The 24,425-nt window shown below is 68.1% G+C and overlaps 2 protein-coding genes across 3 annotated transcripts; one reads left to right on the top strand and one right to left on the bottom strand.

The window, feature by feature from the left end:
* Positions 1-739: 739 nt before the first annotated feature.
* On the top strand, positions 740-21,267 carry SLC22A18 (solute carrier family 22 member 18). The gene is made up of 11 exons (XM_045039708.1): positions 740-1,192; positions 3,434-3,720; positions 6,066-6,163; positions 6,912-7,072; positions 7,419-7,551; positions 14,783-14,901; positions 15,597-15,704; positions 16,495-16,595; positions 18,739-18,840; positions 19,042-19,162; positions 21,034-21,267. Exons 2-11 carry the CDS (start codon positions 3,577-3,579, stop codon positions 21,210-21,212), a joined length of 1,266 nt encoding a protein of 421 aa, XP_044895643.1. The 5' UTR covers positions 740-1,192; positions 3,434-3,576; the 3' UTR covers positions 21,213-21,267.
* Positions 21,268-23,136: 1,869 nt separating this feature from the next.
* Positions 23,137-24,055, bottom strand: PHLDA2 (pleckstrin homology like domain family A member 2). Of its 2 annotated transcripts, none has more exons than XM_023238977.2 (2): positions 23,595-24,055; positions 23,137-23,407 (listed from the first exon to the last, which is right to left on the bottom strand). In XM_023238977.2, exon 1 carries the CDS (start codon positions 24,008-24,010, stop codon positions 23,615-23,617), a length of 396 nt encoding a protein of 131 aa, XP_023094745.1. In that variant the 5' UTR covers positions 24,011-24,055; the 3' UTR covers positions 23,137-23,407; positions 23,595-23,614. The 2 variants fall into 2 exon arrangements, with proteins under 2 accessions (XP_023094745.1, XP_044895644.1); XM_045039709.1 differs by having other exon boundaries at positions 23,598-24,055.
* Positions 24,056-24,425: the final 370 nt, after the last annotated feature.

Below are 24,425 nucleotides of genomic sequence, written 5' to 3'. Positions count from 1 at the left end.
CGCGGCCGGGCCCCCGATGCCCAGAGCGGGCCGGGGTGCCCCTTGTAAGGCTATGACTCCAAGAACAAGTCACCAAGTGGGAGTCGGCATCCGACACCCTCTCCCAGCTGGGAGGGGCCCCTGAGCCCCCAGCTCTGGGTGCCCTGCTGGTCGAGGCCCAAAGCTGCGCCTCGGTGGAGACCCCCCCACCCCGCCCCCTAGTCTTGGTCCTAAACTGGCCAAAACCCTGTGGGCATCCCTGAAGAGGTAACGTTTGAGGTGGGCCCTCGGGAAATAGAGTAAGAAACACTCAACCCATGAAGGGGCTCATCCGCCCAGGACGAAGCCCCCGTCAAAGCCCCGGCTTGGGCCACAGCCTCAGACCACACTCTCCTGCACCCGCACACTGACCCATGTCTCCGCCCACCTGAGCGCAGAGTTCCAGCACATTCTCCCTTGAGAAACCCTCTCGGCTCCCGGGGCTCTCACTGCGGGGGCTCCCCCGGCCACGCCCAGTCCATCAGGACCGCCCCCCGGGGGTGAGCAGCTCCCCAGCCCCCACCCCAAGTCCGCGGCCCCCTCACTCTGTGCCTCCCCCGCCCAGCCCTCTGGAGCTCCCCAGGAACCCCCCCCCCCATCGAGAGCTGGCCTCACCCTTGCTCTCCAGAATCTACTCTTGCCCCACACACGCTGACACAGGCTCTCAGTATACACCCCAAGCCTGGCTCACCCCTCTGCCTCTGTTCAGCCTGGCTGGCCCTGCCCGCCCCTGGCCCATCTTCGCTCATCCTTAAGACTCCTTGGAGGCATCACCTCCTCCGAGAAGCCCTCCTCCCTAACCCCAGCCCTGATTCCTCCAGTGGGCCTGGATCAGCCTCACCCTGCAGCCTGCTTCTGGGAGAGGCAGGTGGGTGGCTGGGTTGGCCCTGGGGCCGGAGTGTGTCCCGGGGGGAAGTGCAGAGCGTTTGTTGAGTGGCTAAGCGAGGGGGGTTGGCTGCTCTGGAGAAGGACGACTGGGCCGGGGATTCCAGGGTTACGGGTGCTCCTCTCTCCTCACCCAGCCCAGAGGGCAGTTTTCCCACACTCCGGGACCAGGAAGCGCCCCGCCCACACTGAGCCAGCTCACGACAGATCCTCCGGCAGCCCCGATCCCTTCGGCCCCGACCAGTTCCCAGCCTCCAAACGTCCTGCTAGAAGCAGGAGGAAGGGAGGGGTGAGTAACCAGCCCCTTCCTGCCCACCCCGCGTGCTGCTCGGTCCCCTCAGCCTCCCCGACCTGCCCTGGGGCAGAGTGGGGACTCCCACCCCACCCTCTCCTGCCTCTTTACCCACAATTCCTGCCTAGAGAATCCAGAAGGAGCCCAAGCTCCTGGCCAGGTCTCTGGGGAGCAGCCACAGGCCCTGGGGTTTGGAGGGGCAGGTGAACCTCCTGGGGACAGTCCCATCCCCCACCCCCACCCCCACAGAGCACAGAACCACCTGAACTCCAATCCTCCTCCCAGGGCTGTTGAGTCCAAGACACCGTGTCCCCCTACTTCCCAGGCCAGCCTTTCTGTGCATTTCTTGCAGAAAAGCCCTGCTGGTGCACCTGCCCCAGCTCGGGGCTCTCAGCACAACTCCTGAGCCTGACCGAGAACAGGGGACACTGTCCTCAGATACAAACACGCCCCCCCCCCCCCGTTTGCACTGTCTGGACTGAGCTCTTCCTCAAACCCAGGCCCACTGTGTGGGGGGGGGGGGGGCGGGTGAGCCGCTAGCCTCTGCCCTGAAAGGCCCCGACCTCAGGCCGCGGGCTCCCCGGCTCTGCCCCGAACAGCCGGACTTTGGTCCCCGCCTCCCAGCCCTCGCCGGGCAGCGCGGGAGGACCTGGCCCAGGAGCCTGGTGCCCGGCGGCTTCCCGCTCTGCTCAGCTACAGTTAACACAGGCAGAGGGGACGTCACATCTGGGCCTATGGTCTGGCTCTGGGGACAAGCAGCAGAGTCCTGGCCCGGTGCCTTACCTGGGGTGCTGTGTCTGACCCCGGGGCCGAGTGCGTGTGCTGCCGAGGATTCCAGCAGGGAATCCTGGGGACCATAAGCCCCCCTGCGAGCCCCACAGACCGACGGCTTGGAGCCAGGCGTACCTGCATCCGGGTCTCTGGCGGCCCGGCCAAGGGGGTACAGTCGCCGCAGGTGCGAAATGAGGACCAGCGTCCCCTGATCGGCAGGGGAGGTGGGGGAGGGCCCAGGAGCCGTTTCCAGAAATGTTCCTGTCCCCCCCCCCCCCGCCCCCGGCCCCGGCCCTCCTCTGGGTCTCTGTGCAGACCCCAGGGAGCGGGCAGGCCAGACAATGAGCCCTGCGCTCCTTTCCCTCCCTCCACCCCTCTCCCCTCCTCTCCTTTCCAGCCCCTGGCTCCCGTCCCTCTGCCCACCCCATGCCCCGACTGCTCTAAAAGTCAGAGTTCCTGCCGCCCCACCCGAGTGAGAGCAGGGGCTGTGTGGGAAGTGGCGGGGCGGGGGGCAGGCTGCTACGCCCCTGGGCCTGTAAGTGGAGGTGAGGCTGGGGCTCCCCAGGGAGGGTGGGTGCCCCGGGTCACCCCAGGAAGGCCAGGGCCTCAGGTCACCGGGAGACCTCAGGTGCCCGAGCCCAGCACTGGAAGGGCCAGGCCGGAGCTTCCCCGGGGGGGCCCACCCCGCTGGAGCGGTGCCCTAGGGCCGGGCAGGCACCGGAACTCACTGCGGAGAGGACGCCCCTGACCAGGACCCCTTGCGGTGTGGAGCCTGTGAGCGGCCGGCTGACAGCCCCTGACCCGCGGCTCTGAGCCTCTAGCCTCCACCCCCCAGCCTCCCCGAAGCAGGAGGGGGGGGGGGCCAGAAGAGCCAGCCCCGGGTTTCCTCCTGCTGTTACCCAGCCCACTCCCACCCCTGGACCCCAGGCTCTGAAGGCCACCCTCGGGGCTCCGCTGACAGTCGGGTGTTAATTTGGTGACACTTTGTAGAGGCCTCCCTGGCCCTACAAAGTCTAGTTTCTGCCAGTGGGGGGCTAGAGGGTACACGAGGCCTTGCTCTGTGCCCCGCCCCACCCTCCGGCCACCCCAGAAGCCCCCTTGGGCTGGGCGAAGGGTGTCAAGCCTGCCTCTGGAAGCCGCCCCTAGTGGTGAGGGGTCCACCGTGGGCCTGAGGCGCTCCTCGCCCGACAACAGAGACCCAAAAACATCAGCCCCAGACATGCAGGGGGCACCTACCTGAACTGCAGTCAGCACCCATCCGGGCCTCTAAAATGGGGCCTCCCTCTTAAAATGGGGGTGCTGGTGCCTTCCTGCATGGGGCACGTGGGTCCCCCAGCTTGACTCAGGCTAGGTTCCGGGGAGCTGTGTGCCCAGAGCCCCAGAGCTGGCTGGGGAGGCGCCTAAGGTCACACAGCAAGCGGCCGGAAGCCCTCCCCGGGGGTCCTGCAGCACTGGCCTCTCCCACAGGCCCTGTCCCAGAGGTGAGCGCCGCCCGCCTCCCGCCCCGTGACTCAGCACCCTCGCCGGGCACCACAGGACTTTTGCCCCCTGCGCACCGTGCCCGCCTCCTGCCCCAATCCGTCCAGGCTCTCCCGCCGCACCTGCCCAGGATGCAGGGAGCCGGAGCCCCCAGGCGCCGGGGCCCCTACTCCAGGGAGATAGGCGCTCTGGGCCGTCCCGGGGTCATACTACTCACCTATGCGCTGGTGACCCTGGGGCTCACCTGCCTCTTCATGCGGTTTTCCATCATGCCGGTGAGTGCCCGCCCTCAGCAGCCTGGCCGCCAGCACGGCCGCACTGTCCCCCTCGGCTTCCATCCGCGCAACGGCGGGGCCCCGGGGGTGGGGCCGGCGCTGCCCGAGCCACCCACCACACGGAGCTGAACAGGTTGAGGGACCCGGGGACCGTGCTTCCCGGTCCGCCCGTGGGCACTTCCTGTGCCCTGGTGCACAGCCAGCCCTGCCCCGTGGCAGTGCCCCTCCCCCCGGCCAGCCTGGCTCCGGCCCCATCGCCCTATGGATCCACCCGCCGGGACACCTGCTCGGCTCTCGTCATTCCTGTGCTCGGGCCTCCGCTCAGGCCTTCTCCGCAGCGAGCCTCCCCTCCCAACCCCTGCCCGGACCCTCTGTCCAGGTCCTGCTTGGCCAGCCTTCCTGCCCGATGTCCGCACCCCACATCCTGCCGCATGTCTCCCCGACCAGGACCGAGAGGGCGGGGCTTGACGCATCACCTCCTCTGCTGCCCCCACCCCCCCGGCCTGGAGCGCTGCCTGGAGCGGGCAGGCGGTTGGTTAAGCGCCATGGTCAGCACTCAGGGCCCGCCCGCCCACTTTTCATTGATCCCACCTTTGCACCCTTGCTTGTTCATTCAACAGACCCGAGTGGGGCTGGCCGGGCTCCCACCCTCTCAGGGCAGCAGCACCCGGGGGGGGCTTGAAACGTCCCAGAGCCCCTTCTCTGTCTGGTCTGGGTGGGGCCATGGCACAGCCACTAAAGCCCCCCAGGGGATTCCCGTGAGCGGACTTGTGCCTGGGGATCTGGCTGGGAGGGGGCCGCTGGGGGCATGGCAGGAGCCCCCAGCCAGGTGGCGAACCCTAACCCCTGCCCCAAAGCCCATTTCACTTCTACCAGACAGCCCGGTCCAAGCCCTGACTCCCTTCCTTAGCGGCCAGGTGGCCGGGGCGGACGCCTTGAGGTCCCATCATGAAATGGGTCACGATGTCCCTCCCTGGAAGGGTTGGTGCAGGGAGCGGCGAGAGAACAGTTAAAGGCACAGAGCAAGGGCGGCTCTCCCGTGGATGTTGTATGTATCGTTCAACAAATGCCCATCGAGCACCTACTGTGTGCACCCTGTTCTCAGAACTTGGAATAGAGCGGGCAGGGACTAAACCATCCTTAGACTGTGCTGTGCGTAAGATCATGAGGCATGCGGGGGTGCTGGGGCTGCCCACAGACGTGTGGCGGCTTTGGGATCAGGAAAGCCTTCCTGAGAAGGCGGGCTTAAAGGAAACAAAGAGCAAGCCTGGCTAGTTAGTGCAAAGGCCCTGGGGCAGTAGTGAGAACAGTGCAGCTAGAGAGGAGTGAGTGGAGGGGAGAAGGAGGGAAGGCCAGAGAGAGAGGCTGCCAGGACTCCAGGAGGATGCTGGCCGTGGGGAAGGCCCGCGGGCCTCAAGGTCTGTGAAGGGTGAGTCCAGGAGCTGCCGATGTATTGAATGTGGCTGTGCAACGGTTCGTGATTTCGAGCCCCGCATCAGGCTCTGTGCTGACAGCGTGGAGCCTGCTGGGGATTCTCCGTCTCCCTCGCTCTCTGCCCCTCCCCCACTTTCTCTCTCTCAAAAATAAACATTTTTTTTAAAAAAAGAATGTGGCTGTGCAAGAAAAGAGGGGTTCAGGGAAGACACCGGGGTTTGGACCTGAACCTTTGCCGGGGTGGGGGGGGGTGTCAGCAAGGGAGCAGAGGGGCTGGTCCTGGGGGGAGGCCATGGGGAGTCCGTTCTGGATGTGCTGCATTCCAGATGCTTCTGGACATCGAGTGGAGAGCCGGGGGCAGTTCAGGAGAGAGGTCCCAGGACAGCAGCTGTCCTGGGGACCCAGCGAGGCTCCCTGGAGTGACAGGCGCAGAGCAGCAGGAAGGCTCAGGCAGGAGGGCGAGCGCCTCCAGGGCTCTGGAGAGACACTGGTCGCTGCCTTTACCTCCCCAGGTGGGCATGGCTCCAGAGGGGCCAGGAGAGGCTGGAACCCACAAAGAGGAGGCCTGTGTCGTTCAGGGAAAATACTGCAGTCCACAGGGCAGCTTTGAGCGAACGAGGCTAAACTGGTGGGGGCTGGGGGCCCCCCCCACCTGTTTGAGGTGCGCCCCGCAGAGGGGAAGGAGGGCCAGCCGCTGCCTGTTAGAGCCTGGCCCCAGAGGCCCCGTGGTCTCCTCGCTGTGGGAGACGCAGCTGAGTCCCAGGCCCCAGGCCCCTCCCAGACCCACGGCAGACTGGTCAGAGCAGCTCCCTCCCGCCCAGCCCGGTGGCCGCCACCTCTCCCCCTCCTCACCCTCCGGGGACCCTGGATCCAGATCCTGACCCTTCCCATGGGCCCCCCTGTGTCTGCAGTACCTGACCCGGAGGCTGGGCCTGGACTCCGTCGCCTTCGGCCACCTGCAGACCACCTTTGGCGCGCTTCAGCTGCTGGGCGGGCCCGTGTTGGGCAGGTACCGTGGGGCAGGGAGTCTGGGGGCCCTCCCCCCAACGATGACCCGGGCCTGCCCCTCGGAGGTCAGGGGTGGGGTCGTGCCAGCCTCTCAGACCGACACTGGGCACAATAGCCCCTTTCATGCCGGGGACCCCTGCTCCCCGGGGCCCTGCCCGCCTCTTCCACGAACTCTGGTTTGTGGCCAAAGAGGGGACTGTCCTGGCAGGGCTGTCGTGGCTGGAAACGTCCAGCATTGCCGAGCTGGGGGTCCCACCAGCGACGCCCCTGGACCCCCACACCTCCACCGGCCTCAGCGCTGCTGGGGCCTCGGGCTCAGGGACGTGAGGGCAGACATCATCCTCCCGCAAACCCTGGGGTGGAGATCCACGTGGCAGGCGTCAGATCTTCGGGGGAACTGTCCAGAAAAGGGGCTCCAGAGGCGGTAAAGGACCGAGCAGGGCTCCCCAGGGTTTCGCGGCCCCGCTCAGAGGCCGGGTGGAGACAGGGCAGGAGCCTGGAGACACTTTCTGCACAACACACACGCACCTTGCTCCCTTTGGAGCCCGCAAGGTGTTCTCAGAGGGAGCAGGAGGGCCCTGCTGGGCCAGACACCCCCAGGTCGCCGGAAGCTGACCCACTGGAAGGACGGCGACACTGAGGCTCCGAGACGAGACCCCTGCGGCCTAGCTCCTCGGCAGCCCCGGGGGGCGGGCGTCAGGGGCAGAGCTGGCAGGTATCTGTGAGGATCACAGGTTCGGTTCCCCCAGGTTCGCCGACCGGCGCGGGGCCCGCGCCGCGTTCACGCTCACCTTCCTGGCGTCCTCTGCCTTCTACCTGCTCCTGGCGGCCGCCTGCAGCCCGGCCCTGCCCGGCGTGGCCTTGCTCTACGCCACGCCCTTGCCTGTCGCGTTCATGCAGGGGATGCCAGGTAGGGCCAGGCGGGGGCCCTCTGGGGCTGCGGGAGGACTGCGGGTGGGGGTGGGGCTGAGGTCACGACCTGAGGGAGGTGGGGGCGCGGGTCTCCTCCGGGTACCAGTCTAGGCCAGGGAGCAGGACCGAGGTGGGGGGGGGGTGACATGGGGACGTGGCCTGGGGGGCACGTGGCTGAGGGTGGGGGGCGTGGCCTGTGCAGGTGCGGAGTAGGTCCTGGGGGGTGTGGACGAGGCGGCCTTGCGCGGGGCACCCTCAGGGTGCGGGGTGGGGCGCGGTCCGGGCCTAGGCCGCTCGGGGCTCCGCGAGGGGGCCTCACGGCTCAGTCCCCGCCCCGCACCCAGTCGCGCAGATGACCATCGCGGACCTGTCTGAGCCCCAGGAGCTGCCCGCGGCCCTGGGCCGCCTCGGCCTGTGTTTCGGGGTCGGCATGATCTTTGGCTCACTGCTCGGCGGGACCCTGAGCGCCACGTGCGGGTGAGTGGCCGAGGCTGGAACCGGGCCGGGGGGGGGGGGGGGGGGGGCGGGCCAGGAAGCGGGGTGCGGGTGCTGGTCGGGATGGCCGAGACTGGGTGGGCCCAGGCCGACCACCTCGCCGGGCCTCGGTTTCTCCGTCTGCACGTTGAACGTCTTGGGTCAGGTGTGGGACGGTCAGCAGGGATCCACGCGGTGGGCGGGGCTGGAGGGGGCGTGGCTAGTGAGCGGGCGGGGCCGGAGGGGGCTCGGCGAGCGGGTGGGCGGGGCTGGCAGGATGGACAGGGCAGGGACGGGAGCCGACCCAAGCAGGTGGCGCAGCCCGTGCAGTCCCGCAGGGTGCGCGTCAGGGCAGCACGGAGGGCACCAGGAGGTCCCAGGCTAGGGGGACGCACGCGGCTGGCCCGGGTCACATGAAAACCAGGCCGGACCTGAAGACATTGGACGGCAGGCCCTGGAGGCGGGGTCCCCGGACGACCAGCGGGCATCCTGCGATGGGGGTGCTTCGGGCAGGAGGACTCGAGGGCAGCCTGTGGGCGGGTCTGCAGCAGCAGTCCTTGGAGTGCCCCCTGGGAGAAGAGAGGAACCTTGAACCCGGGACACCGAGCCCTGGACAGGCCCTGCCAGGCGTGGGCGGGGAATCTCACTTCCGCTGCCCCACCCCCATTCCTCCTCCCTCTCCCCAGCAGCCCCAACACCCACTCAAAATCGGCTTCTTTCATAGGAGTGGACCTTGCTCCTTGCCTTCCTTCGACTCAAGTCTTTGCTTTTGGTCTGGAATGTGGGTGCCCAGCTGTGGATGGGAGGCCCTGTGCCAGCTGGGGACCCACCCGGGCCGGCCTTAGGGAGTTGCCCTGGGGCGCTATTCAGGACAGGAACCTTGCTGGTCTCTGAAGTCACACACACACACACAGAGGAACACACACAGGCACCTCTGTTGACAGCCCTCCTTCTGATCTCGGATGAGCCTGTGCTGGCCCCTGGGCCTCTGGGGGCATCGGTCTCCCCAGGCTCCCCCAGTGCCCCCAGACAGCCCCCAACAGTGGTAGATGCAGCGGGTGATGGCTGATCCGCAGGGACGGGGGAAGGGGAGGGTCCCGTGGCCGGCTCCACCAGCTCCCCACCCCAGGATTTTCATCAGAGTCTGGGGTGCAGATGTCTGTCTCCACGGAGCACCTCAGCCAGGAGGCTGCGCGGGGGGGGGGGGGGGGAGCAGAATTCCTCTCATCTGCTTCCTCACCGGGATTTATTGAGCAGCTACTAGGTGCCCTGGGATTCCAGGTTCTGGGATACCGTGGTGGCTAGGACAGGCCGGGTCCTCGGATGAAATGAAAATGATACGTATTTCTAAAGTGTCGGGGTGAACTGCCTGGTGTGAGAAGTAATACAGCACGATCGGGGGCCAGACAGACGGGTGGTCACCAGGGTGTCACCTGCAGGAGGTGAGGGGGGCGGCAGGACGACCGGGGAGGCCGGTGTGGATGGAGTGGGGAGCAGGGAGGGCAGGGAGCCGATCTGGGCAGGAGGCGGGGTCTGCCTCGGATTTGCTGAAGGCTGGGATGTAGGTGTGAACCTAAGGCCACGCCTGGACGCTGGGGCCGGCCTTAGGGGGAGCCATGAACCTTGCTGAGGTCTGAGCCATCCGCCATGCCCGTGGCAGTTGGGTCTCCGTTGGGCTGAGTCTGGTGCCCATTAGGCCCTCCAGGCAGCTATGGATCGGGCAGCTGAGTGAGGGGACCTATAGTGAGCAGAGCAGGGCTGTGTCCTCAGGTGGGTGGTTTTTAAGCCCCAGGAATGGGTTCAGGTTGAGCCCCAAGCCCCGAGCCCCAACCTGGCACTTCACGTTAGAAGCGGGGTCAAGGAGGAGGTACAGTGAGGGCAAGAAGGGAAGGAGATCCAGGAGAACATCCGGAAGCCGAAAGGTGTGCAGGTCAAGGAGGGGAGGACCCTTGGCGCTCCGAGGGGCGGCAGTGACCATGGGTTCTGCCTGCACATGAGCCGCTGGGGGTGATGGGAGCCTCAGTCGCTAGACCAGGAGCGAGAGGAGGAGAGCCTCTGCGCTCCCGGGGAGAAAAGGAAGAGGGTCGGGAGGGTGTACCGGGCGGGGTGGGGGGGGGGGGGACGTCAGGGCGTGAAGAGTGTGCGGGAGAGGGAGAGGCGGGGCCGGGAGGAGCCTCCCCGCCCCCACGCTGCCCCACCCACCTGGACTCACAGCCAGGCGCCTGTTACCGTGGTCACCTTGACAGGTGCTCTCACCCGTGAAATGGGCCCACCCTCGCTTGCTGTGGGGCCTGTGACTGTGCCCGTGCCTAGGACCACCCCCCCAGCCCTCCCCCCACACCCCCTCTTGTCCCCCCCCCAGCCCCCCCCCACGTCCCCTCTCCTCGTCACCTTCCTTTTTTCCGTCCCAGCTGCTGACCCAGAAGACACCACTCACTGTCCTCTCCCCTGGGCCTCCCCCAAGATTGCCTGCGCCCCTGCCCTCGTGTTCCGGAAATATCCATTCAATTCCCTGCCTTCTTTCATCCCGAGATCGAAGGTGCTTTATAACCCTATGCATCCTTTGATGGGAAAACGGAGGCCCCGGAGAGCGCGAGCCTCCCCATCCAAGGCCCGGGGGAGGCGGGCTCCCGGACCCCGAAGCCCCGTGGCGAGGGCCACATCCCGCCTTCCTTGTGAGGGCTCCCTGGCCGCCATCTTCCTGCCTCCCGTGCCCCGGTGACCCCTCCCCCAAAAGGCATCAGCCGTGTCCCCCACCTCCGGGAGCAGGTGAGGGGAGAGGAAGTGCCCTTGGCAGCCTGCGGGTGTGGGGCGGGCACCAGTAGAACTGGTTTCGGCTCAGCCTGGAGCTCTCCTACCCAGGGCCCAGGCCCTGAGTCACTTAGCAGGTGGGGGCCGCGCGGTGACTCATGGCCCTGAGCCCAGCGCCTCACGGCCTGGGGAGGCCTCTATCATGCCCTTCCCACAAGTGCGCCCTGGGCCTCGGCGGTGGCAGCACCAGCCTGCGGAGCCCAGCTGAGTCAGGTCCCCGGTGGAGGGGTGGGGGGGGTGGGGGGGGTGGGGGGGTCCGGGGGTCCCCGTCGGACGTCGAGCCAGCCCCCAGGCCTGATGGCTGGAGTCAGCGTGGACAGGCTTCCCCCGCCGAGTGCGAGGCTTGGGCTCCGTCCCCCAGAAGGGGTCGGGATTTGGACAGATGCCCCCGAGGGTAGCAATTCCTTTCGGCTGGGGGGGGGGGGGGATTTGGGCCTGGCTGGGGGCCGGGTCAGGCAAACTGACACGGTGCCAATGGTGTCACCATCACTGGCGGCCCTCCTGGGCGCTAACGCGGGAGAGGGGCCCCACTCTGGCCCCAGGGCGAGCTTTGCCCGGGGGCGCTCGGCGACTCCGAGGGGATTTATTATACTCCTTATCTGCAGCCCTGAAGACTGGGGACTCCGTCTCAGCCTTTGTTCTGGCCGGGGAATAGGAAGCCCTCATCCTGCTGACAGAGGGTTTCTGCCCGGGTGACACGGCCGCTTCCCCTGGAAGTTAATGAGTAAACACACTGGGACAGGAGTGACTCATGGGTCAGCCAGGCGGCCTGCCCCACTCAGTGCTCACGATGGCTCATTGAGGCCGTGCGGGGCCAGCCCGGTGTGCGGCCTCCCCACCGCAGGGGGACACAGAGACCTGACCCAGAGACCCTGGGTTTTCCGGGCAGCGGGAAGTACACACAGCACATGGCCCACCTGGCCAAGAGCGAGCTCAGCTTAGACCCGAGAAGTGAGAGAGAAGGCAGCTACTGAAGGTGGGGCTGGCACAGACAGTGTTCCAGGCAGAGGGGGAGCCTGTGCAAAGGCCCTGGGGCAGGAAAAGGCCTGGGGCTTGTTCGGAGGCCTGTGTGGGTGGGACTGGAGGGATCAGGTGCTCTGGGAACACAGAGGGCTGCAAAGTGTTAGGCCAGACAAGGCTTTTAGGCCTTTTTTCTGGGACCCAGAAGCCAGAGGGAGGCTGAATTGGGAGTGGCCCCACAAAGACTCCCATTTTCAGACATTGTTCTTGCCACAGTATCAAGGGATGTGGATGGGGCACGGCAGGGGGACTTCACCCCAAGCCCCAGGCTGGACGTCCAGTGACTCTCTGGAGACCCTCACAGCCAAGCGTCACGAGGCTGGGTCCCAGCTGACCCCAGCCTGCCGTCCGGGTTGGATAGGAGAGGGGGGTGCCACCCAGGAGGCCCTGCGTCCCCTGGGCCAGGGGAGCCACAGAGCAGGAGGGAGGGTGGCCCAGGCTTCCCGAGTACCGTCACCCTGTGGCCAGTCCACATAGGGTGGGCCAATGGCCCAGCTCACCGCCCTCCTGATTCTGTCGGCTTGGCAAACTCCAGGCCCTCGAGTTAGAGGTGAGAGGTGGCGTTTGCAGCCTGCACGGTTTGACCAGCGTGGGCAACCAGCCGTGACGAACGGAGGCCGGTGGGCTGGGCTCCAGGACGGCCAGGCAGCCCCCGGGGACCCGTGCCGCCCGTGGGGGATGGGGACAGGGTGTCCCCGGGGAGGGTGGCCCTCATTTGCATCTGAGAAAAGGAAGTCACCCAGCAAGGTCGCCACCGGGAAGGGCAAAGGGACAAAAGACTGGTGCCCAGAGTCCTGCCCAGAGTCCTTTCCCGGCCTTCATCCCTCCAGCCTCCCGTCCGTCCAATGAGCCAACAACCACGGCTCGCAGACGTCCCTCGTGATCCTGCACAAAGGAAGCAGGAGGCCCCCAGCAAGGGAGCTGATTCTGCCTCGTGCTCAGGGGCGCACTGACCCGAAGGTCCCTGGGGAGGGGCGTCGAGTCTCGTCCGGGAGGGCAGAGCAGTGCCCGCCCGCCTACCCGGTGGGGGCACAAGGCCAGAAAGGGCTGAGAAGTCCCTCCACGCAGAGGCATGAGGTCTTTCCGGCATTTTGTCCTGGGGGAGCTGGAAGGGGGCCTGTGGCAGGGGTGGGTGGAGGAAGGACACTCCCTCCCTCCGACGTCCCCTGGGAAGCTGTGGCCCCTCGACTCCCTCCGGGGCCTCCAGAGTCCTTGTGTTTCCTTCGGTTTACCAGCTAGCACGCCGGGGGGGGGGGGGAGGGGGGAGAGAGCCCACAAGAAGGGGCCTGGCTCCTTGCCACCCAGCCCACACTTGTCACCAGCCTCCCAGAATAGCCACCTAAGTGGCCGCCTCTGCTCCCACGAATTTCCGGGGCATCTGGCAAAGAAAGCAGGCTCTGTCCCTGCCCCCCAGGCCCCGCGCAGTGACATGCGGGTCCTGAAGAAAGGGCCCTTCTCTCTGGGGACAGCCACCAGGCCCGGGGTGTCCCTGCCCACGTCACAGATCAGTTCCTGCCAGCGGAGGAGGGGGCTTTGGTCCGTGCTGGCCTCGTCCCTCCCCGGGGCGTCAGTCCGTGGGAATGCCTGTTCATTTGGAAGCTTGGTGCCCAGAAAGCCCGAGCGCCCACCATCCCCGGCAGTGGGAGTCGGCCGGGGGCCCTGACATGGGCCATTGGGGGGGGGGGGTCCGCAGCATGTGCAGGCTGGACCAACTGTGTGCCCCTGGGCAAGTCCCAGCCGGGGACACGGGGCGGCCCCGCCCCCACGCCTCGCTGACCCCACGGGGAACAGGGCCTCTCCTGGCTGTGGTTGCCCACAGGAGCCCTGTGTGTGTGCACCCCTGTGTGCGTGTGTGTGTGTGTGTGTGTGTGCCTTGCTCGTCTGCGTGTGTGCACGTGCAGCCGTGGGGGGCGGGGCGGGGGCACTCAGCTTGTGGCTGGCCTCGCTCGGAGAGGCAGGGGACACCCACCCCCCTCTCGTCCCATGCTGTGCGGCCCTGAGCGGGAGCTCCGCTCAGGTAGGCGTCAGGGCTGCGCGCGGGTGAACGGCTCTCACCTGTTCCACGGTCTTGGCTCGGGGTCCCGCCCAGGCTCAGTGGTCCTCAGGGCCAGACACCGTGTGTCTGAAGGAGCCAGCCCCTCTCAGAGGACAGAGTGCCCCCTGGGGAGGACTGCCGGGGCGCACGGAGAAGGGCTCCTGCAGGGTGCATAGGAGCCCCCGCTGCCGCTGAGGGGAGGGGCTCTCTGGCCAGGCACCAGCCTAGAAGGGCCGAGCAGCCTGGCTCAGTAAGAGGCTCCCCGTGTTCCTCCCTCCGTCCCCCACCCCGGGAGGTGGCGGTTGGCCCGCAGGAGGAAACGGGGACGGTCACGAGGGCTGGCCCCGGGGCCAGCGTTGTCAGGTGACGTGGGGTCACCGGAGGGGTCAGGGCCTGAGTTTCCACCTGATGACCCACAGCCCGGAAGGGTTTTCTCGGAAGCTGAGGGGCCCTCCCGAGTCCGGGTCCTCGGTGCCGGCGGGCAAGAGGGAGGGCATCCTGAGGGTGGTGCCCAAAGCCCCTCCCCCAGCCCGGAATGTCCCGCCCCCCAGGTCGAGGGGGAACAGGAGCGCTCCCCAGGAGGGAAGGGAAGGAGGCGTGCCGGTCTCCACGACACGGAGGAGGCCGCGCGGGGTCCCGTGGTCTTCGTGCAGGTGGAGCTGAGATGCAGACCCGAGCCCCGGCCCGCCCCTGCACCTCGGGGTCGCCGGCACCCCCTCCTGGCGCCCCGGCCCCAGTGCCGCCTGGCGTGTGTCTCCCCATCAGCCCCCAGGGACAGAGAAGCGTCACCTACAGGGCCAGTCGAGCCGTCCCCCACCCCGGGAGGCCCGTCCAGTCCCCGCAGAGGGAGGCAGGGCCCTTCCTCTGGGAACCCGTTTGCTCCTCCGTCCAGGGCTGTGCAGGGAGATCCCCGTCCAGACACCTCCCGGGGCTGAGGCGCGGGCCCCCAGGTGTCCAACGCCCCTGCCCCGGCTGGGCGCAGCAGGTGCACCGGGTCGGCCCCTGGGGGTCTTCCCACCCCTCGACACCTCCTGGGAGAACCCCCACCCAGCCCGCCGGGGCTCACTTCCCGGGCTCGCGCTCGGGGACCGGGGCCCACGTGCTGTGGCTGCCGAAAGCTGCCGCTGCAGTGTGACCGTCGGACACGGTGACAGCTTCGTCGGCCCCTTCATTCTGTCACCTAATGAATGTGCCCTGAGGGTCCCGTCCCCTCTCTCCAGGTCACAGGCCGTGGGGACATGGCTGGGGGGGGGTTGAGCGGTTCTCAGCTGCTGAGACCTCATTGTGGCTGAAGGGGCCGGTAGGGGCCGCGTGTGGTGCCCACAGCCTGGGACCCACGTCCTGTGTGACCGCTACTGTCGCCCCCAGGATGCAGTGCCCCGCGACTGTGGCTCTGGTGGCCAACCTCGTGGGAGCCGTCCTCAGCTTCACCTTTATCCCCGTTAGCACGAAAGGGGCCAGTGCCCACGACCGGGCGGTCCCCGCAGGTAAGCCCCGCCTGGGACGCCCCGCCAGGCCGGCCCCCTCAGGGACGCGGTACCTGGACGCCGGGCGGGTATGAGGCCTGAGCCCTCCGCCTCCCCAGCCAGCACCCCGGGCCTCCCTGCAGGGAGAGTCGGCCAAGGCCAAGATGCACGACAGTGGCTTCCTGTCTGCTGGCGGGGGGGGGGGGGGGGGGGGGATGGGGGGGCATCAGAGAGGCTGAGGCTGGAGGCAGGAGAGATGTAGGGGAGGCCCGGGGAGGACGGGAAGGACCACGGGGCAGGGTTAGCCAGGATCCTGAGTCCCAAATCGCCAGGTGCCATGGTGCCCACGAGCCACTGCCTGGGTCACATGGGCTGGGGGAGCTAGGGCCAGGCCAGGTCGCCCGACAGCAGAGGCACTGTGTTTCCGGAGCGCCTCCCAGAATTCGGGGGCTCCAGGGTCAGTGGGGGCGGAGGGCTCAGCCCTAGGAGCGTGACGAGCTGCCCGGTGCCCCCAAAGGGGCCAGCGAAGGGGGGTGCTGGGACCTGTGGGCTCCCGAGCCCACGAGCAGGTGCCACGGCCAGAGGGAGGAGTATCTGCTGAGAGCAGGTGCCGGCATGGGGGCGGGGTGCTTTCCCGGACCCTGCAGCCTGGCCGAGACCAGGTCAGCGAGGCGGAAATGGGCTGAGGCCTGCCCAGCCTCTCCGGGTCCCCCCAGGTGGACCCCAGGCCAACGTGTTTGACCTGAAGGCCATCACCCGCCTGCTGCTGCAGTCGGGGGTCCTGCCCGTGTTCCTCATCAAGGTGGCGTCCAGCCTCCCCTTCGGTGAGTCCCAGACCTGGTGCAGCTGAGAGCTCGGGGCCGTGGGGAGGGGGCCTGCGGTCAGGGCGTCCCCCTTCTCTGCCCTGTATCCTGGGCCGCACGCTTTCCCCTTCACACATGTCCTGGAGAAGGGACGGCCCGAGTGGAGGGAGGGAGGAAGGGAGGGAGGAGGGGAAAGCGGTGCCCCATTCCCTGCAGCCCCGCAGGGCCCCCCTCACGCACAGTCCGAAGTGCCCTGTGCTTGGCAAGCCCCCCGGGATCCGTCCGAGAGCAGGGGAGGCGGTGCGTCTGAGACAAACCCTCAGGGGTGCCCAGCACCCACCTCCAGCCCCCATCCGGGGTCCTCTCCTTGGGGGCAGCGCAGAGAACAAATTAGCGAGGCTTCGTGCTGGTGCTCCAGGGCTAATCCCTCACCCGCAGGGGCTTCTTGCAAAACTGTGCTGCAAATCTCGGGGTCGGGGCAGCGGGGTTGAAGGCTGAGTCAGGGGACCGCCTGGCTGGGCCAGCGCCTGGAGACTCCGGTCCGACTTCAGTCGAAGGGGCCTTCGGGGGCCACCAGTGGGTCCGGGGTCAAATCTTCTCACACGGTCAGCCTCGGGCCCCCCACCTCCCGACCGCCTTCGCACAGGATGCCCTGGGCTCCCGCCCAGCCACGGGGTAGCTTCCGGCACCTTCCTGCGCACGGGCTACATCTGTCCCTGGGGCCCCGCTTCCCGTGCCAGAGAGCCACCAAATCGCAGGGAAGGCCGCCAGGGCCCCACAGTCACCCGCCCTCCCTGAACCCCCCTCGCAGGGCTCTTCATGGTCATGTTCCCCATCGTCTCCATGGACTTCTTCCAGCTGGATGCTGCCCAGGCCGGCTACCTCATGTCCTTCTTCGGGCTTCTCCAGATGGTGAGTGGGTGCTGGGCACGCGGGGCGCGTCTCAGACGCAACGGGCCTTGCAGGGCGCTGCCCTGAGCGCCTGCCATCGCTGTTCTGTACCGTTAGCTTCCGGCTGCCCTCCTGTCCCCGGGGGAGTGTGCCCTCCCCTCCCTGCCCGAGGCAGCCACCAACGGGCCTGCGCCCGGTTTGCACACTCGTCTGCCCCGGAGAGGGGAGGGAGGGGGCTGGTACCCAGAGGAGGCCGGCGAGCCCCTGGCCTCCTGTCTGGAAGCACGCGAGGGTGCACGGTCCTCCGAGTGTGCAGCCGGGCGCCCCCCAGCAGAAGGACAGGGCGGGAGAGAGCCGGTGGTAGGGCACGTGACAAGATGCGGGCAAGTTCCTCGGGCCCTTGGAGCCCCGGTCTCCTTGCCCATCAAGCGAGTGACCCTTGTGGGGTGGCTGGGCAGATGAGGTGAGCTAACCCGGCAAAGCTCTTAGAAGAGGAGGAAGCCCCACCCAAGTGACGGTCACTCGGTCCTTGCGAGGCGCCCTGAGATGGGCAGCCGCCTTCCGGTGGTACGGGGCGGCCCGTCTCCCAGGCCCCAGCTCCTCCGGGGCATCTGCACCAGGGCCCGGGGCGCAGGGACAGGTGGCGACAGCCGGAGTGCGGGAGGGGCTATTCTGGGACCGTCTGAAGGGGAGGGAAGCGTGTGACATTCCCAGCTCCTCCTGGGCATCTGCTCCCCACGCCTCTGGGCCCAGGATGGGTCTCACCCCCAGTGCGAAAATAGCCACAAGGGCAGGAAGGCCTCAGGGCTGCTGCCGCCCGGCTGGTGGGCCACAGACTGAAAACAATGATAATTCTCCAGAGCTGGGGGCCACGGGTTCTAAATGGCCACTCCAGCCCGCCTGGGCCCTGCCCTGGAGACTCCCAGACCCAGGAGACCAGGCCTGTACCTCTGCGAAAGCCAAGAGACCCCCTAAGATCCTCAGGGACAGACGCGGGTAGTTCCGGGCTGGCCCGGGGCAAGGTGCCCGATGGTGACCCGCCCGAGACGGGCCTGGGGCTCCAGCACCCCTAAGGATGGCGGGCGACCCCCGGGGGCAGCTGAGGCCCCAGCTGCGTCTGGAACCTCTGCGGGCAGAGGGTGGGGTTTTGTGTCTACAGGGAGAGGCCTGAGGCCCCCTCTGCCAGTCACCTCCCAGCCCCCAGCCCCACGGGGTAGGGCCGGTCACCGAGGGTCTCAAGAGGCAGCCTGGGCTCCCCTACAGCTGGGCTCCCACCTGCTGCCTCCCTCCGCAAACCATTTCCTGCCCCACCCCGAAGTGTGTCGGCTGCAGCCTGACCCCAAGGGGACCACGGCATCCCCCTCCCCGTGGGGGGCGTCGGGGTTGGGGGCGGGGGGGGGGAGTGGCAGCCCAGATGGTCCTGAGGGATGGCGTCACCACCCCAGCGGACTTGCAGACCCCCGTCTGTCGCAGGCCGTCCTGCGAGAGCCCCCACGTGGCCCTCGCGTCCACCCCAGGCACGGTGCCACCACAGTGGTGGGAAGCGTCCATCGTACAGGGCTGGGGGGAGACAGAGATAAGCCCCCGACCACCCTCATCTCATGTAGCAGGCGTGATGAGCTGTCAGAGGAGAATAAGGGTCCTCAGAAGAGCAGAGGTGCAATTTTAGATGGGACAGTCGGTTGGGGGGGTGGGGGTCGGGAGGGGCTGCAAGTGCAAAGGCCCTGGGGTGGGGAGCACGCCAGCTGCTGAGCTGGCTGAGGCAGCAGACTGGGCTCGGACGACGTGTCGGGGGGTCCGCAGGGCCAGGAAGGACCTGGATTTACTCAGACTGGGGTGGGGGCTGTGGAGAGGGTCCACGCAGAGGAAGCCGTTGCCCTCCCCCGAAGCCGCCTGTGAGCAGTTAGTCGGCCTTCGCTTGATGAAAATGTGTTCATCACGCTGGAAATAAAGGACACGGGATTCGTTTTGGAGATGACTGTCCGGGTGTATGGGTGCCGACGTGCAGTGCCCAGGCCACCCCGCCTCCCGAGGACCTGGCCGCTTCGGGACCCGCCCTTCTCCTCCGGCCGGGTGGCTGCTAAGGCTGGGAGGGGGTCCCCAGGTGTGGGGGGCCGCCCCCGGCCAGACCCCTCCCAGCCGGCCTCTCGCTCTGTCTCCCCAGGTCATTCAGGGCCTGGTCATCGGGCGGCTCAGCCGTCGCTTCTCGGAGAGGGCGCTGCTCCGGGCCAGCGTGCTGGGCTTCGTCCTGGTGGGACTGGCCATGGTGAGCACTTTCCTCGGGGCCGCACCCCACTGACAGCGGGGTCCCCGGCCCATCACCCCAGCCGTCTGCACATCCCAGGCTGCATGTGAGCCCCAGGGCCCCCTCCCCCCGGGGCCGGCTCTATGGGGCTCCGGGGATGGGCCCTTCCACCCCGGTCCTGTGTGGCCCCCCCAATCCCGTGGCCTCCCTGTCCCATGCCAGGCACTGATGTCCGACGTCCTCCACTTCTGCCTCCTGATGCCTGGCCTGGTCTTCAGCCTGTGTGCCCTCAACGTGGTCACCGACAGCATGCTGACCAAGGCCGTGTCAGCCGCAGACACGGGTGAGCCAGTGAGGGGCAGGGGACCCCCGGGGCCTCCTCTCTGGGAAGCTCTCTGGGCAGTTTCGGATGGAGCAGCTCCCCCCTCCCCAATTTCAGGCTGGGTCTGCCCAGGCCCAGTGAGTACTGAGTGGGGTGGGTGGCCCGGGGTCCAAGTGGCGGGAGGGGGTGGGCTGCAAGATGGCTCAGGTGAGAATTCTGGCCGCCACCAGGCTGGGCTGGGCCTGGGGGGTGGAAAGGGGGCTTCTCGGAGCTGCTGTCTGGCTGAGCTCTGAAGCAGGGGCAGGATTTCCCTATAAAAGAGGAAGGGGAAGATTGGAACATTCCAGGCCAGGACCCGGCTCGGCGAGGTGTGGAGGGGGTTGGAACTGAAAGGCTCCTGAAGAGGCCAGTTAGGAAGACAGCCAGGTGGGGCCAAGCGTGGTCAGCACAGGGGGCTGCCAGGCCGGGAGGCGGGGTCCCCCCTCCAGCACGGGATGGGTCGGGGGTGCATGTGCTCCCTGAGTGGGGGAAGGCACGCAGCCGGTTAAACCCAGAAAGCCCCCAGCGCCCCCCCTCCCGTAGGACACGGGTGTCCCCAGACAGGGGATCCCCCAGCCCTCACTCTGTGCCCAGCGTTCTTTCCAGAGGCCTACAAGCCTCTTGTCCAGACTCAGCTCCCTGCCCCTGCCCTGCCCCCGGGGGCAATGGTGCAGGTGGCCCCACGGGCTCCTGTGGCTGGTTGGAGTTGAAGAACATCCCAGCAGGCTAGAGAGCCCACTCGACCGGCCACCCCTCCACCCCTCGCTCCAGCTCTAGCCGCCTGTCTGCCAAGGGGGGAGGGGCAGGCTGAGCTCTAGAGGCCGAGATGGGAACCCGATGGCCGATGGTTGCAAGGTCGCATCTCAGGGCTGCTTCTGGTCCGGGGAGGCCAGGCAGGGCCCGGAGGGCTTCCTGGAGCGCTGGACCGGCCCCCAGGAGAGGCCAGGAGGACGCCGGGGAACGAAGCGTGGAGAGATGGGGGCAGGGCCCGGCAGGGAGGGGGGCGGGGCCGCACCTGAGGCCCCGCCCCTAGGCTCAGAGGGACGGGGAGCTGGTTCCCAGAGCCAGCCTGGGAACCGGAGACCACAGAGGGGGCGGTAATTGCTCCCGGTGTCTGCAGGGCGTGTGGGCGATGGGAGAAGCCGCTCTTAAATTTCCCCCACGCCGGGCCCTGGGCCCAGGCGGGGCCGGACCAGGCCGCTCCCAGCTCACCCGGCGGGCTCTCGGAGCGGGGCCCTGAGCCCCTGGAGCTGGGGACCCTCTGGGCACATGTCTTGACAATACACGCACGCACACACGGGACACGGCTGCCCGGAGGGGCCTAGTGACAGGGGAGTCAGGTAGCTGGGGGCAGAGGCGGCCAGGTGAGCCCGGGGAGGACGTGGGTGCAGAGAGGCGGGCGGGCCGCCCCGCGAGGGCCCCCAGGACCCCGCCCCTGTCCTGCGGAGGGCATCCTCCAGTCCTAAGAGGCTGGTGGAGGCTGTGGGGAGCCTGCCTTGCACCCCAGCCCCAGCCTTCACTCTGTGGCTCAGGAGGATCTTCCCCCAAGCCCGCCGTCCCCACGTCAGGGAGGCTCTCTCCAGGCTCAACCAGCCTGAGAGGGCGGGGCCTGGCCCGTGACCTGTGGCTCCACTCCGGGGCTCCTCCTGGGCTTGGGAACTTTCTGGGGCAGGGTGCAGGCACCCGTGTGGCCTCTGAGTGGCTGGGTGGTCCGAAAAGCGCAGTCTGGGTGGAGGGAGCTGGGGGAGCAGAGAGCGGACAGGGTTGGGGGCGGTGAACACGGGAGACCTGGGCTGCGTCCGGGAAGCGGGTGGCCAGGGCAGCCTGACTTGTCGCCCACCCCCACCCCTCAGGGACCATGCTGGGCCTCTGTGCCACCGTGCAGCCGTTGACTCAGACCCTGGGGCCCACCCTGGGCGGCCTCCTGTACCGCAGCTTTGGGGTCCCCGTCTTCGGCCACGTGCAGTTTGCCATCAACCTCCTTGTCCTCCTCGTGCTCTGGAGACAGCCTGTGCCCCGGAAGAAGGACTGAGTCCGGTGACCAGTGGCCCCAGGGCACAGACTGGCAATAAACTCTTCGAGCCTGAGTCCTGCAAATTCCCATGGGTTAAACAGGGGACCTGGGGGTGAGCCATGGAGGGACAGAGGGTCAGATGCTGGAGAGCTTCCTGGGAGAGGGGCGTGCAGCCGGGCCCCAGGGCTCTGGAGAGAGCCTGATCACCCAAGTTGTCCTTGTGCAGCAGGCCCTCCCCCCCCGGAGTCCGTCCCAGGAGGAGTCGGTCCCCAGCTAGGAGGCCCCCCTGTTGCCACCCAGACAGCTCTGCTCAAACCCCCCGAGACCGGAGCTGTCCACCCGCCCCCAGTCCTCCACCGGCTTGGCCTCGGGGCCGAGCGCGCTGCCTGCTTGCTTGCCCTTGTCAGTCACCTCACGTGAATGGAAACAGGTTGTTTTCAAAGATGAGGAGTTTGAGGCTTGCAGAGAGGCCCGGGGAAATGGCCCGCCAGCGGACCCAGGCCCGGAGAGCCCCACCCCCTCCCCACCCCTCAACCCAGCTGTAGGGAGAAAGGCACCGGGGCACAGGGGGGCCAGCGTGACCAGTGTGGACACAACAATGCCAGTGGGGTCGGCAGGTGACCCTGAGACCATGAAGGCCACTCCCCACCTCTCCACGGGCTGCCTGTAAACGAAGCTAGTTCACAACTCAGGCCCCCCAACCCCAGAATTCCATGGTCCAACCAGCAGGGCCTCAGAGAGCAGAGGTCCGTCCACCCTCCGGCCCGAGAGCTCAGACCAGACCAGCTTGCTTGTGAACCTCACTGGGGATGGGGGGGGAGGGGTCTCACCTTGACTTTCACCCTTTGTCCCAATGAGGGTCTGGGCAGGTCTCCAGGGAGGGGCAGGACAGGGGTCCGTCGGGGGCCAGTGCAGTCCCCCACTGGCTCAGGGACTTTGTAAGGAGTGCTGTTCCCTTCGGGAGAAAATTCCTTGCAGGAAATGGTTTCCTTGGGCTTCGCAGCAAAGGGACAGCCCCTCCCCAGTCTGAGCCCTGGGACCCGGCGCGGAGGCTCCCCCGGTCCCGTGTGAGGGTGTGAGGGACAGACATCAGGGCCCGATGTTTGGTCGTTCGCTCCCGACGCCGCTGCCTCCCCCACGTGGCATCGCCCTTCCAGCCAGAAGGGTCCCCGAAATGCAGGCCCCCTCAGCGGCCGGAGATCAGGGTCCCCCTCCTCGCTCCGGCTTGGTCACTGCCAGCGCACCTTTCCGCGCGGGAACGCGCCTCCGGTGTCCTCCCATCGGGCGGTGCTGGACTGACGGTGGCGGCCGGCCTGACTTCCGGAGGACGGGGACCCGGCCGGACAGGGAGGGCTCGCCAGCTGCCAACCATCAGGAGTACGAGGCCCCGGCCTCCCCCCACTTGCCCGAAGGCCCCGCCGCCTCCCCGCTCCAGCACCGTGGGTGCGGGCCAGCGGGGCCTAGTGGGGGCTGCAGGGAGCTGCCCGGGCCCCAGCAGGGCTGGGGTCAAGGGGAGCACAGGGCGCGCGCGGCCGGAGGGCTGAGGGCTCCCTAACGGGGGGCTGGGGGCACAGGTGGCATGTGGGCGGTGGGGGGCAGGTGGGGCCGGCACCCGCTGCGAGCAGGGGCAGCTCAGGTGCAGGGGGTGCCCTGACCTCAGCGGGGCAGTTTGGGAGTGACCTCCCTGAGCGAAACCAGGCCCCGTCCTTCCGGACACACGCCCAGGAGCAGAAGTCAGCCAGGGCCAAACCTCAGGGCACTTCCCAGCCTCTGGAGAGGCTGCTTGTGGACCGGCCCAGCGGATGACACTGCGTTCATTCAAAGTGCCCTGGCTTCCCGGCCCTTCCGACGCCAGGGTGGCAGCTCTCCCCACCCCCACCCCCACCCCCACCGAAAGGGCCGCCAACCCTCCCGCAGTAAGGTCACACGGCACCACAGCGGCTGGTAGAAAAGGGAACGGGTCAGCTGGTTTATTTGGAATGAACATACTGATGCAAACACTACATATGAAGACAGACGGTTCCACGACGAATAACCATCAAAATAAATACATAGATAGTCTGATAATTTAACGCGCCCGCTCAGCGGGCCGAGGCTCGGCGGCTCCGCACGGGAAGGTCCTTCTCTGTGGGACAGGGACATGGCTCTCGGCCTCTGTCCTCACTGTGGGCGGCGGGAGGGCGGCCCCCGACTCGTCGTCGAGTGAGTGGCTCCTGTAGGGGGGAAGGAGGAGGGTTAGGGAGCTGGCGGCTCGGCGTCCGGCCTGTGGGTCCCCCTTCTTCCCCCCCCCACCCCGTCCCAGGCCCCAGACGCGGGAGGAGCGAGCGACAGCCCCGGCCCGCGCGCCCCAGGGACCCCTCGACGGCGCGGCGCCCCCCCGGACGGCGTCCCCGCACTCACCGCGGCGGCGGCGGCGGCGCTCAGGGCGCGCGGGCCGGCCGGGACTCGGGGGGCGCGGCGGGCGCGGCGCGCTCCTGGCGGCTGCGGAAGTCCTGCAGGGCGCGGCGGTTCTGGAAGTCGATGAGCGCCAGCGTGATGGCCGCGTTCCAGCAGCTCTCGCCCGCGCAGCGGAAGTCGATCTCCTTGCGGTCGGTGGTGACGATGGTGAAGTAGACGTACTTGCCGGTGCGCTCCACGCAGTCCACCTTGAGGATGGAGTGGAAGCGCAGCTCCTTGGCGCGCGCGCCCGGCCCGGCGGGGAACAGGCGCAGGCGGTCGGGGGTGAGCACGCCGCGCTTCTTCTTCCACAGCTGGAACAGGCTGTCGCTGCGCTTCTCCAGCTCGCCCTCGCGCAGCACCTCGCCGGGCGTCCTCATGGCGGCGGCGGCGGCGCTGGCGATGCGCCCCGGCCGGCCCGGCGACGCTTTAAGGCGGCCCCGCCTGCGCCCGGCCCCGCCCCCTCGGGCCCCGGCCCCGCCCCCAGGGCCCCGCCCCCACCGGGGCCCCGCCCCACCAGAGGCCACGCCCCTGCCGTCCAGGACCGCCGGGGGCCGTCAGCTCGCCGGTGCCGGCCGCCCGCGCCCCTCCCGTTCCCCCGCCGCCCCGGCCCCCCGGCCCCGTGGGGTGACTTGTGGTCTCGCCCCCCGCCCCGCCAACCCCGCCCCGGACGCCGGCCCCGCGGAGGAATGCGCTGCGGCCGGCCCTGCCCGCGGTGACTCACGGCCCGGAGCCCCGGGAAGCACCCGGGGACGGAGCCGGCCCAGGACGCCCACCCTCCCGGCGCTCCGGCGG

The sequence above is a fragment of the Felis catus genome, chromosome D1 (genome assembly GCF_018350175.1).
Source record: "Felis catus isolate Fca126 chromosome D1, F.catus_Fca126_mat1.0, whole genome shotgun sequence".
NCBI lineage: Eukaryota > Metazoa > Chordata > Mammalia > Carnivora > Felidae > Felis > Felis catus.
The sequence above is the reverse complement of the archived record's forward strand: the minus strand, read 5'-3'. Positions and strand labels throughout refer to the sequence as shown.